The 14,735-nt window shown below is 35.3% G+C and overlaps 1 protein-coding gene across 1 annotated transcript; it reads left to right on the forward strand.

Moving 5' to 3' along the window:
- The first annotated feature begins 1,946 nt into the window (after nt 1-1,946).
- On the forward strand, nt 1,947-3,989 carry LOC143031011 (uncharacterized). The gene has a single exon (XM_076194349.1). It carries the CDS (start codon nt 2,432-2,434, stop codon nt 3,716-3,718), a length of 1,287 nt encoding a protein of 428 aa, XP_076050464.1. The 5' UTR covers nt 1,947-2,431; the 3' UTR covers nt 3,719-3,989.
- Nucleotides 3,990-14,735: the final 10,746 nt, after the last annotated feature.

Consider the following 14,735-nt stretch of genomic DNA (forward strand, 5'->3'; position numbering starts at 1 on the left):
TTTTCTGTGTGATCTCGTCGATGGAGGAGATGAATTGGACGACCACTTAATTTATGGCTGGGGCAAGTTTATCGAAGCATGGGAACCTACTCCGAGAGCCCATGGGAACTAGCACCGGCGTGTGAATATACCCCAAATTGATGACGGTTATCGAATTATCTATCACTGTTACACAACAATGACACCAAAGTCCACATGCATCTTGTTATCGTATGATTGTGCGATATTGTCCAATTATTGGCTACTTGGTAAGCTGTTGTCTATTTGATTACTGTAAAAATTCGGTGACTGTGCTGCCATTTGTTTCCGATATCCTAAGGAAAATAGATATATACACTATATCCATTCCAAAAGGTTGGGGTGGGGAGAAACTGATCACCTGAAATATCGTGTTCGACCATTGTCGTTATATAGTGAGTTTATTTGGCATTGCATCAGTATACATGAAGTTCAGATAATCAAATGAACACATAGTTCGAAATAACAATTACCAGTATACAAGTTTCTAAATACGAAGGAATTTAAAACTAGTCCACATTTAGCTTTAATCAGATATAGTTGAAAACATTTCATTTTACAGTTTTTGTCCTCATTTGATTGATGATATTTCTAGGTTGCGCTTCTTGAAGCTTATTTGTTTGGCGCAAGCTCGATGTTTCCATTGTAAAATTGTAAACATAGAGGTAAAGCTGGGTTTCATCAGTATAGGTTGGTGGCACGGTTACATTAGTAAGGATGTTTGAAAGTTCTATTTGTAAATGCGGAACTCCATCTCGTAATTATTTAAATTTAGTGTTCGTATATGCATAAATACTATCCATTTTTGCCATTAAAATCAAGTTAAAAGTACTTTACATTGTTTTGGTAATTATTTTGAAGCTATTTTTTTTCTCTACATTGTGTAGTGAAATCTTTATGTGCTAGATGGGAAAGAGAAACCATTGTATGGTGATATGGAGATTTGCTGAACAATAAATATTTACAATCACACTTGCAGTGAATTCTAAAATGAAACTTAGGTTGTGCAATAGATATCAGACATCAGTAGAATTGTATCTTAATGTATTTGTTCATATGGGCACAGGAATTCAGGAAGTCCCGTCTACAAGCATAAATTGCTCCCCTCCCACTTGTGCAGTGCAGGATTAATTATTTTACAACAAATGTGTTGTAGAGAAGATCCCCATTATTGTATCAAAATACATTTAATTGAGGAAATGAAGATGTAGCACTCCGAACATTATGATCCTATATATATATATATATTTTATCAAAGCCAGTCTCACCACTCCTCCATTCCCTCCCCATCTCTCCAACAACCTCAGGGAGATTTATTTTTAAGTGTGAGGATAGGGGTGGGGGTCTTTGTATGTTGCCTTGTCTAATGCAAATGATTAAATTGTATTACATTGGAAATTGATATATATATATATATATATATATATATATATATATATATATATATATATGTATATATATATATGTATGTGTGTGTGTGTGTGTGTGTGTGTGTGTGTGTGTGTGTGTGTGTGTGTGTGTGTGTGTGTGTAGAAAGGCTAGCTGACATTGGCAAGCATAACCTAAAACAACAAATACACCTTTTCAGTAAAATGCTTGAACAGCTGGAATTAATTTTTTTGGTTCAAAGTAGAACCACTAGTTTGTAATGGCAACTTTAATTAGAGTAATTTTAATCATATTAAAATCTGTGAGATGGTATAAGTTTTATTTCAAAATATGTACCTGAATAGCAACCTAATTTTCATCCAAAAAGAAAACCCATTCACTGGGTCTACATAATGAGCAAGTTGGGTGAGACCCCAGAATGTGCCTTTGTGCTGTTTTGTATACTGAATTATAAATCAGAATACAACTGTCAACCATGATTGCCAAGCACTCCCAGATTATAGGATAGTTTAGTGAAAAAAAAAAAAGGAAAAATGTGATTTGCAGTAGATATTATTTGCCAGTAACCATTTGACCTATGACTGCTTTTGGCATTTCTTTTGTGCTTATCAGTAATTTTGATTGTCAGCTGTTAACTTATTACCTTCATATTAAATAGCTATGAGAAATCATTAGGTAATTCAGAACACCAAGTTCTTGTGAGCCTTTCTAGATAGTATTTAGGTGGACATTTTTCTAGTTTGAATCATAGCCATGTTTTGAAACATTTACCACATCTGATCCATGGGTTTTTTAACCTATTCTTGACTCCCAATGTTAGCATAGTATTTTGATTCTGCAGTAGTATTCTATTTGGATAAGGAAAACCAGTATTCCAAATATCATGTATTAGGTATGCCACTATGTGTATTTCTTTTTGCTTTGGCAGGACATGAATATACATCAGACTTTGAGTAGCTGGGTTAGGTGTAGATGCCATAAGTGTGCTGTATAAAGAATTCTACATAAGGCTGTCACATTAGATATGATGTCCAACACAGAAGAAAAGCCTTCTCAGGATGACACTTGTGATGCAACATCATCAAAAAATAATCTTCAAAGGCATGTACAGAAACACACCAGGGAGAAGTCTTTCCAGAATGACATATGCAGTGCTGGTTTATCACAAAAGAGCAGGCTCAAAAGTCATGTCAAGAAATCCAGAGGAGAGAAGCTTTTTCAGTGTGACCAGTGTGATGTAGCATTCTCAGTGAAGCAGAGTCTGAAAGTGCATTCAATGGCCCACACTCAACGGCAGTCTTTTCATTGTGACTTTTGTGATGCCATTTTTTCACGAAAGGGTGATCTCAATAGGCACATGGCCACCCACACTGGTGAGAAGCCTTTCCAGTGTAGCTTATGCAATGCAGCTTTCTCAGAAAAGAGTAAACTTAAAAGGCATGCGATGACCCACACAGGAGAGAAGCCTTTCAAGTGTGGCCTATGCAGTGCAGCTTTCTCAGAGAATAGTAAACTTGAAAGGCATGTGATGACCCACACAGGAGAGAAGCCTTTCCAGTGTGGCCTATGCAGTGCAGCTTTCTCACAAAAGCATTCTCTCAAAAACCATGTGATGACTCACACAGGAGAGAAACCTTTCCATTGTGACCAGTGCAATGCAGCTTTCTTATATAAGAGTTCTCTCAAAAACCATGAGATGACCCACACAGGACAGAAGCCTTTCCAGTGTGACTTATGTGATGCACGTTTCTCACAAAAGCATTCTCTCAAGATTCACAAGAGGATCCATGTGAGGACCCACACGGGAGAGAAGCCTTTCCAGTGTGAACTATGTGAGGCAGCTTTTTCACAAAAGAGTAATCTCACAAAACATCTGACAGCACACACAGGAGATAAGCCTTTTCAGTGCGAAGAGTGTGATGCAGCTTTCTCAAGAAAGGGTACTCTTGAAACTCATGTGATGATTCATAGAGGAGAGAAGCCTTTCAAGTGTGACCAGTGTGATGCAGCTTACTCACAGAAGGTTAATCTTAGATTTCATGTAATGACCCACACAGGACAGAAACCTTTTCAGTGTGGTGATTGCAGTACAGCGTTCTTACGAAAGAGTGATCTTAAGAGGCACAAGATGATACATACAGGAGAGAAACCGTTTCGATGTGGCGACTGTGATGCAGCTTTCTCACAAAAACATTCACTCAAAAATCATGTGATGATCCACACAGGAGAAAAGCCTTTCCAGTGCGACCTATGCTGTGCAGCTTTTTCACAAAAGATCTATCTCAAGAACCATGTAATGACCCATACCTGAGAGAAGTTTTTGGGAGTGTAAAACATATGATGAAGCATTCTCAGGAAACAGTATGCCTACATTAAAACCATACTTAGTAGGAAACTTCAATGTGACTTATGCTCTACAACTCTTTCATGTAAGAATATTTTAAAGATTGTTGCTGGTATGGACATCATCACACCACTTGTTAGATTTGGAAAGGTAAGGTGTGTAATTGTGTTTGTTTTTGTTTTATTATGGTATACCTTCATATTCCCCCCCCCCTTTTTTTCTCTTTAGCTCGTTCCAATAATGCTTATGTATATCCTCTCTGACTTCATATTTGGAGGAAAGTTAGATATAATTATTCACTAGATATAATTATTCAGTAGTTTATATATAATTATGTCTACTGTAGTATTTCAAGTGATGTTTGTATTGATGTGTATGTTTTGTAGGAATATGAGCTAAGAAACAAAATCAGAAATCTTCAAGGAACTATGGTTTTTAGACTTTTCCAAGTAGACTTTCCAAACTTTCTCTATGTGATGTGGATTTAAACCCCACACCACTATCTAACATCTTGTATTTTGCACATTGGTCAAGTTAGTTAAAGGTGGGTCCATATGGGGGTATATTTTTCATTGATTTTGTGAGTGTTGGTGTCCTGTGTCATAGAGATTTATGAGCTATTGAGCTATTCATAGTGGGGCTAGGAGTTCTATTTTTGTAGGAAGTTATAGAGGGAAGGATTAGGTATGGTTATCTTATTGCCCAAGATTTGGTCTAGTGTGATTATTGTTTGAGGGGAGCAGATTAGAGAGATGGCAGTTGTTGTGAAGAGTTGTGTAAATTGAATATTACAATAGTATATGTCAGGGTGAGAGTGGAATTATGCCTTTTGACTTTGGCTACCTTCCTTGTAAGGGGGGAAAGCCCTTGGTAATTGTATATGTGGTATTGTGAGGGAACACCTCATTAGCAGGTTGGAGTGTCAAATACTGATGTGAAATGAACATGCATAGGATGAGAATGTTGTATTCCTGGGTGTGCTAGTGCCATACCAGAATGTTGGTTACATTGACATTATGACAGCCATGGGTGTATGTAGGGTTTGATTGTTTTCAGGTGCTCTATTGGTTGTTCCCAGCATCTGTCACATGATTAGCATTGTGGATTGGAGGACTGGGTAATCTGTTACTGACAGTAGGATGGTGGTGTCAAATGAGGTGGATGTAGCTTCTTGACTAATGTTATTGGTTGGCTCATTTGTTGCTAGGGATACCAACATGAGATGTTACCCAGCAGATGGATATGGGTTTGAAGTATGTTGACATATAGAAAATAAAACTAGCAGCTGATAACTCATTTATGAGGAATTTATACTCATGTCAATCTAAGTTCTTCCTTTGGTTTGTCTAGTGCTATCAGGCTATATCAAAGCAACATATTTTTAAAATTTACAAATCATTTATGGAAATGAGCAATATGCTGTAGACAGTAATTAAAAGGACATAGAAATAATATTAAGTGCTTGACAATGGCTTCAAAAGCTAAATGTATGGATGGTAAACCTTGAATCAATCAAGTGTGTTTTTTCTGGTTTACTGTTTAAATGGTATTTTATTGATTGTAAGTGCAGTGTGTTTCCACATACGTATTACCTTACATTTTACTTTTTATCAATACATATTATGACATTTTACTTTTTATAGATGCATAATAATTTATATATTATTGTTATTAATATGTTTACGAAGTAATATTGGGCTTGTCTTTGGTCTGTTCAGCATTACTGGATTGTATTATAACAATATAATACTATTCATAGTTGCAAAAATGATAAATTGTATTTATTTAATAAAACATATTTGAAGAACCTAACCAGGAAAAAGGCTTTACAGTGTAATTTTTGCAATGCAAGTTTTTCATGAAAGGGTAAACTCAAAAGGCATGTAATGACCTATGTGGTGCACCTTTCTCAATAAAGGGTACTCTCCTGTGTAGGTCATTATATGCCCTTCGAGAGAAGCCTTTTCAGTGTGACCTATGTGATGCAACTTTCTCACAAAAGGGTAATCTCAAAAACCATGTGATGACCCACACAGGAGAGGAAGCTTTTCATTGTGACCTACTCAATGCATCTATCTTGATAAAAGAAACCTCTTCAATATCAAATGACCCACACAGGAGAGAAGCCTTTCAAGTTTGTCCCGTGGAATGCAGCTTTTTCAGCAAAGGTTACTCTTAAAAGGCATATGATTACTTGCCCAAGAGAGAAGCCTTTCTAATGTGACCTATGTGATGCAACTTTCTCAGGAAAGGTTAAACTCAAAGGCATGTGATCACTCACACAAGAGAGAAGCCTTTTGAATGTGGTGACTGCAGTGCAGCTTTATCAGAAAAGGGTACTCCCAAAAGGTATACCCACACAGGAGAGAAACTTTTCCAGAACCTATGTGATACAACTTTCTCAGAAAAGGGTAAATTCGAAAGCCATGTGATGATTCACACAGGAGAGAAGCCTCTTCATTGTAGAGACTGTGATGGAACTTTCTCTTATAAGAGTTCCCTCAAAAATTTTGTGATGATCTACACAGAGAAGCTTTTCCAGTGTGATCTATGCTATGCTGCTTTCTCATGAAAGATTCATCCCAAGAACCCTGTTATGACCTGAAAGATTTTTTGTGTGTAATATGTGTGATGGAACTTCCTCAAGTAACAGTGCTCTTGCATTGAAACCACAGGGAAACCTTCTCAGTGTAACTTATTCTCTTCATCTTTTTCATGGAAGAGTATCTTTAGTATGAAATCACTGTCTAACATTGTATTATATTCCATATATTGGTCTAGTTAGTCAAGGATGAGTCCATATATTGGTGTAATTTTCTTTGTACATGTTGGCATTCTGTGTCCACAACACACTACAGACCATACAATACAAAGCCCTAAAAACAATTACAGGCTGCACAAATACAACACATACAGACCATTTACACCATGAAATGAAAGTACTCAAAGTCAAGGGTCACCTTAACATGAGAGGCACATAAATACTTGCAGCAGCCTCCACAAACACAGCATACCCACTGCACTACACAGCATACCCACTGCACTACACAGCAGAACATCTGCACATAACAAGAAACATAAAAAAAAGAAAACTCTATCTCTTCTCTTCCTCTACAACCACCAGCTACTAGAAGCATATCCATAATCATATCTATCACTGCTCCATGAACAAACTGAAAGACATTGCTGCATGCTGGATTCCCTGAAATCCATCCTTCTGAATTCTCTCTCCCTCCAAAGGATAGAGTCCACCTGGCCAGACTGGTGCAGCTACCATCCGGCCCTTCCAAGCTACCAGAAGAGATTGGATGACTGCATTGCAGATAACTGTCCAGGGCGCAACGCTTCACCCCATACTATACAACATATTATGGAAGACTGCATTGTATGCAATCATGCATGCAAATAACACAACATACACTCTATAAAGGATTTATGGAAAAACCCCATTCCAATTGTAGCATACCTCTGGGAGACAGGATTCCTTGGCCAGATAGTCAAGGGAACAACAACAATCAGAAAGGTAAACATAACTATTTAAATATAGAATGGAGAACTGAGAGTAATAAAAGGATGCATCAATTGGATACCACACGGAATCCAGTACCTCTCCATCGAGCACATTTAAATGACAAGATCAAAGTTCTATGCCAGAACCCTAAATGCAAAACACTCATGTCATGACATCACTCAAGTACCACCAGCTTTATGATCCGAGTTTTGTTTGTATTTGTTTAACCACTTCAGTATGACTTGTATATTCACACACAAACATTGGGTTGTCAGTTGTACAATGAGTCGATGATGCATCATGTCTCACGTGCAAGATGCCCGATGTACATTAATTCCATGATGCATCAAAATATGTACATACTTCTCTATCACTAATTCAAGACCGATGATCATTATTATTATTATAATTAATAATATTATTATTATTATCACATCATTATTTTTATGAAAAGGTAAGGCGATTGAAAGGAGAAAATGTGTGGGCATGATACAGCAGTTCTATCTCCTTTGTTCATTCATGTAGTAATAATAAATTTTTACAGGGAAACATTTTTTAGTTTATGACAAGCTTGCATAAATAAACCATAAGGTCTACAGTGCATGTGTGTGTGTGGTGAATGTGTGTGTGTATTCACACAGGTTATTTTATCTACACTGAACTTCAATTTCTTGAGAAAGAGAGACTGACTGGATCTTTCAGAAAAGAAGAAAGACCTCAGACATACACACACACACACACACACTTTCGTCGAATGGATGGCGAGAATTGGTGTACCGAAGAAAAAGGAAAATCTATGTGGATCTCAACATCCAGGAAGTGCCTTATTGTATTTATAGGGAAGGGGAGTGCTCATGGTGTAGTGGGGGAGCGATAGGGAAGGAGAAGGGAAGGGATTATTGAGGGAAATGAGGAAGAGAGGGACATGGTCCAGGAGGCCAGGCGTCTTGTAAACAAGAGGCGGACCGACAATAATGATTTTGGTGATGACGGGATCAACAAAAATGTAAAGATTAGAAGTACAGATAAGAGCAGCACAGTGGAAGGTGATGATAGTAGTTTCCAGGGATTTAAAGAGGGTGGGGGGGATACCATCCTCCCCCGATTGGCAAGACTAGAGGAGAGACTTGATAAGATGACCAAACATTGGGAAAACAGGTTCGGTAACGTAGCCAAAATTGCGCAGAGTTGACAAATTGGAAGAACTAGAGAAGGTGAACAAAAATTTAACTAATGAAATAGAAGAATTAAAAAGACAGTTAAAAGAAGTAAAAGAGGAGAATGAAGAATTAAAAAGGAATAATAAAGACAACAAAGAGGCCATAACAAAAGAAGAACAGGGTTGGAAAAAAATCCAGGAAAAAAGTAAAGTTGCATTTACTGACATAATTAAACAGCAAATAAAAGAGCAAACTGAAGACTCAGTTATCAAAGTGATGAGACAGAAGGAGAATATAGTAAGAGACTTAGCAGATAAAAAGAAATGTATAATTATATTGGGAGTGGAAGAGAAACATAACCTAGGTAGAACTTCAAGAATCAATGAGGAAAGAGAAAAAGTAAGCAGTTTACTAGAATTAGTTCAGGAAGATGAACCTGAAATCATGAAACAAATTGAAGAGATGTATAGACTCAGAAAGTATAGTACAGATAAGACCAGACCAATTAAGATTAAATTCAGGTCACAAACGACGGCAGAGAATATCTTAACAAAAACAGGGAAACTAGCAGCAAGTGAACAATATAAAAAGGTATGGATAAAAAGAGAAATGAACAAAGAGGAAGGAGAGGAGGAAAAAATGAAAAGACAAAAAGCTAAGGAAAAAAAAAACATACTAGAGAAAAACAAAAGGGAAACTGAGAATACAATGGAAGTGGCAGAAAACTAAGAGTGTCTTACACAAATATAGATGGATTAATAACAGGATTGAATGAGCTGAATGATTATCTGAAGGAAAAAGAACCGGTCATAATGGGAATTGTACAAACGAAATTAAAGGTCCACTACCACCCAACAGTATAGGACATGATGCATATAATTATTGGATTAGAAACAGAGAGACAAAGCAAGGGGGTGGAGTTATGTTCCTGACTAAGAAGGATATAAATGTGAGGTGTGTCACATATGGAAAGAATACAGTAGAGATGATTATGATTGAAGTGGAAGATAGAGATAAGAAGAGCAGAAAGTTTGTGATAAACTATGTGCCTCCAAAAACAGCCTCGTGGGAAGAGAGTGAACATAAAAGTATGTTAGAGGACACAAAGATAACATTAAATAAGATAATGGAAGATGGAGGAAGAATAGTTATGATGGGCGACTTTAATTGCAAAGAAGTCTGCTGGGAAGAGATGACAGTAAAGGGTGGAGATGGCTCATGGGGAAATGTTCTACTCGAGATGATTATTGAACATACAATGACACAGTGGATACAGGAGAACACTAGGTATAGAAATGAAGAAGAACCATCGAGACTAGACTTAATAATTACATCTGAACCTAGAATAGTGGAAAAGATTGAATATAAAACACCAATAAGTAAAAGTGACCATATATTGATTGAACTGGAACTAAATGAGGAAAAATACATGAAAAGAAATGAACAATATAGAAAAGGAAGAATGATGTATGAAAAAACAAACTTTGATAAAATAAGAGAATTCTTTCAAAAAGAAAACTGGGAAGGAATATACAAAGAAGAAACAACAGTGGAAGAGAAATTGAATATTTTGACAAAAATTTATAAAAAAAAAAGGAGTGGAAAAGTATGTCCTGAGACAAAAACAAGAAAAAGAATATGTAAAGTGCTGGTACAAAAAAAATTGTAGGGAGTTAAAAGACAAAAGAAACAAAGCTTGGACCAAATGGAAGAAAGACAAAAGACCTGAAAAATGGAAAATATATACTTGTTATAGAAGAGAATATGTACCAGCATGCAGAGAGAAGAGAAAATATGAAAAAGATGTCATAGAAAAATGTAAAGATCAACCAAAACTATTTTACAGATTTGTAAACAACAAACTGAAAAACAAACAAAATTTGGAGAAATTAAGACAAGGAGTTGAATACACAGAGGAAATAGAAATGGTGGAAATTATGATCAAGCATTTTAAATCAAGGGAGAACATACAACCTGAAGAGATCGAATGGAAAGAGAAAGTCCCCCCTATGAAAAAAAAAAAAAAAATAGAAGTAACAAAGAAACTGGATTTGAAAGAATACAGGAATGAACTGGCAGACAAAATACATAGCATAATAAACAGTTCCTTGAAAGAAGGAAAAGTTCCAGAAGATTGGAAAAAAGCAAATATAGTACCTATATATAAAGGGGGAAATAAAGAAGACCCTACCAACTATAGACCAGTCTCTCTAACAAGTACAATAGCAAAAATTTGTGAAAGAATTATCAAAAGTAGATGGGTAAAATATTTAGAAAAAAAACAACAACAACGTGCTAAATCCAAGGCAATTTGGATTCAGACAAGGACGATCATGCATCACCAATTTAATATGTTTCTATTCAAGGCTAATAGATATAATACAAGAAAGAGATGGATGGGCTGATTGTGCATTTCTAGACCTAAAAAAAGCTTTTGACAAAGTACCACATAAGAAGTTGCTTAAGAAATTAGAAACTGAAGGAGGAATACAGGGCAAACTGATTAAATGGATTGAAGACTTTTTGCAAGGAAGAAAAATGAGAGTAGTGATATGAGACACTCAAAATGGGATGAAGTAATAAGTGGTGTTCCACAAGGAACAGTTTTGGCCCCAATGATGTTTGCTATATATATTAATGATATGGATGAAGAAATTGAAAGTTATATGAGCTTCTTTGCAGATGATGCAAATCTACTAAAAAAAGTGAACACAGAAGAAGATTGTGAGTCACTACAGAGTGATCTAAATAAAGTATGGGAATGGAGTAGGAAGTGGGAGATGGAGTTCAACACTAAAAAGTGTAGTATAATGGAATTTGGAAAAAGCAAAAACAGAATAACAGGATCATATAAATTGGGAGAAGGAATAAAAAAAAAGTAGAAAATGAGAAGGACCTGGGAGTCATTGTTATGAATAATATGTCACCTGAGAAACATATAAATAAGATTTTTGGAGAAACTTATAATTTGATAAGAACAATCATAGTGGCATTTACATACCTGGATGAAGAAATGGTGAAGAAATTTCTAATCACTCTGATAAGACCAAGATTGGAATATGCTGCAATGATGTGGTCACCAAGTACAAAAAAATGTATAATTTTTTTTTTTAAAGAATACAAAGAGCAATTACAAAATTGGCACCAACACTCTCAAAACTAGCATATTAAGAGAGACTAATAAAACTTGAGCTACAGACACTAGAGCAAAGAAGAGAGAGGAGATTTGATAGCTATCTACAGAATCATGAAAGGCATAGAAATTATTGATAGAGAGAATCTGATAAAATGGGATGATAGAAATACAAGAGGACATGGAAAGAAAATCAAGAAAGACAGCTATAGAAGAGATCTGAAAAAGAACAGCTTTCCTCACAGAATAATAGACAGTTGGAACAAGTTAGATGAGAAAGTGGTGTGTGCAAAAACAATACATGAATTTAAAAATAGTTTAGATAAAATGAGATATGAAGACGGGACACTACGAGCATAGCTCCGCTTCCCGTAAAATACGACTAGGTAAATACAACTAGGTAAATACACACGCACACTGTTGTAAAGAAAGGCAGTTTCCTCATTCTCTTTCACCAGTTGTGGTTGACAAACCACAGAAGATGTGATCAAGCCTGTTCATAGTAAACTCTCTATCACTGTACATAAAAAAAAAAATATATATATATATATATATATATAAAATGAAGATGGGGCATGATCAAGAGTGACTGTATGATCAGTTATATCTTTCCCTCTCTCTGTACATGAATAAAGGTGAAATAAAAAACAATATGCATACCATGGTATGGCATCACCAACTCACACCTCAGCATCAGCTGCCAAATGTATGACAACCCAACACTCGCAACTCATGATGCCCATGTAGGCATCATCATACCAAAGGGGTTAGAATGATCAGGCTGTATTCTAACAGTATAGTACTAAAAAAAAAAAAAAAAAAAAAAAAAAAAAAAAAAAAAAAAAAAAAAAAAAAAAAAAAAAAAAAAAAAAAAAAAAAAAAAAAAAAAAAAAAAAAAAAAAAAAAAAAAAAAAAAAAAAAAAAAAAAAAAAACTATTGGTATTTGTTATGTAATTGGCAGTATTTACTGAAATATGAATTAGACAGTTGTAAATATATAAAGAATAAAGCTAGCTCCTGACAATTCATATATAAGTGGTTTATTCTTATGGTGATTAAAATGCTTCCTTTGGTTTCTTTAGCACCATGAGATTGCATTAAATCAACACAATATTCTTTGAAGTTACAATAAAAAAAATATTAAATATTTAACTTGTAAGAAAGCCAAATTTACAGACAGTAAACTCTGACTTCAGTGAATATAGTTGTCTTGTTTACAGTTTAACTTGCACTGTATTGATTACATATTTTCAGTAAAACATTTATCACATTTTATGTTTCCACATACAGTATAAGCTCTTTTAACCGGCACGAATAGGACCAAAGACGTTCCGGAAAGGGGAAATCCCGGTTACGAGAAAGAATATTGAAAAAATACATACATTGCCTTTATTCATAGAGTACTTAAATAAAATTCATTCAAGGGCTTCACTTTTGTTGTTTATTTATTTACCAGTATATTCATATTTATTTATCTTTATTTATTTTCATGAAATCACGTATGTCTCTTTGTTTAGAATGTTTGTCTCTGCATTAAAAATTCATTTTGAAGATAGTGAAGAGACATCACGTCGTGAGTCCCCATGTAGGTGCATTGCTCCACAAACTTGATAAATGTTGCCAATTCTTTAGCGGCATCCTTCCACGTTACTCTTGGCTCTGGGTCATCTTCCTCTTCACTATCAGCCTCTGTTTCCTTACCATGCTTCTCCTCAATCACTGCCTGAATGATTTCGTCGTCAGTTAGTGTGGGGGTGATAGCTTCATCATTGTCGACCTCCATCCACTCCTGAAGAGCTTCATCAGTGACGCTAAGCTTAGCACTACCACGCATATCCTTCAACTCAGCCATCACTGCCTTCCTTTGTTTCACAACGAAACCTTCAAAATCCTCATCTCCTTCTTCCTCAGGCGTCTTATCACAGTGGGCGCTGGGTCTGACGGAGCGGCGGGATTTGTGGGAGATTGCGGGAAAGATGCGCGCTACCTTTGGCGGCGGCGGGAATTTTAAATTTTATTTTTTTCGAATTTTTACATTTTTATACAAAATTGTTATTTTCTCGCGAATAATATGCCGGTTATAAGAAGGAGCTGGATATGAGAATAACGGATAAAAGAGCTTTTACTGTATTTCTTTATATTTTACAAATTATAGACACTATATCATTATTTAATTTTTGTAGATATATTTCCACAATACATAAGGTAATCTTGGGTTATTTTTGGTTATAGACAATGAAGAAAATATTAAGTGTTTGACAGCTTGTATGAAAGTACTGATGGTAAACTGACTTGAGTACACTTTTCTTGTTTACAGTTCAACTTACACTTTAATGTTTACATCTTTTCAGTATAACATTATCACATTTTATGTTTCCACATATTACTTTATATCTTACTAATTATAAATACTTTTTTATATATAAGTTTTTGTAGACATATTTCCACAATACACAAAGTAATCTTGGGTTATTTTTGTGTGTTCAGCATTACCAAACTGTATTATAGCAGTGTAGTACTGTTCAAAGTCACAGAATTATTAACTGTGGTATCTATTCAATAAAATTATTTTTTGAAGATTGTAAGAATACAAGAAATAAAATGTTAGTACCTGAAAACTCAGATTGTGTGAATGGTGACCTACCTGGGTTCCTTCTGGTTTGTTAGTACTATCAGAGTAATTACAGTAATATAGTATTAAAAAAAATGTGAGCAAGAAAAAGTATGACTACTTTTAATATATTAGAGGGACTGAATGAAAACTGAGCAAGCTGATCAACAAAAAGCAGAGATTGGAGAAAAGAAAGAGAAATGTGGATCATGTTGAGGAAGCTATTCAGAAAGGTAAAAGTATTAAAGAGGCTGAGCACAGACTAGCTTCAGAGAGGCAACAAATAATATCTTTGAAAGAAATGGAGAGATTAGTAAATGCAGAGACAGAATGGTAAAAAGAGTTAAAGAATTTTACTGAGAGCTTTACTTATCAAAATTGAGTAAATTCAACTGTTGTTGATAGTAATTATATATATATATATATATATGTGTGTGTGTGTGTAATGATAATGAACCTTTTCTGCATGTATCTGCTATGCAGCTTTACTCACCAGAATTGTCAGGTAGTGTATAGTAGTTGGTTCCCATCAACTTTACTTTTACTCAGAATGTCTCACAGGCCTATAA

Source organism: Oratosquilla oratoria, chromosome 12 (assembly GCF_046742065.1).
Source record: "Oratosquilla oratoria isolate Oo_2021 chromosome 12, ASM4674206v1, whole genome shotgun sequence".
Classification (NCBI taxonomy): domain Eukaryota; kingdom Metazoa; phylum Arthropoda; class Malacostraca; order Stomatopoda; family Squillidae; genus Oratosquilla; species Oratosquilla oratoria.

What these genes read in the sequence shown, in the direction of transcription:
- LOC143031011 (XM_076194349.1), top strand. Translation starts at nt 2,432, where the DNA reads ATGATGTCCAACACAGAAGAAAAGCCTTCTCAGGATGACACTTGTGAT.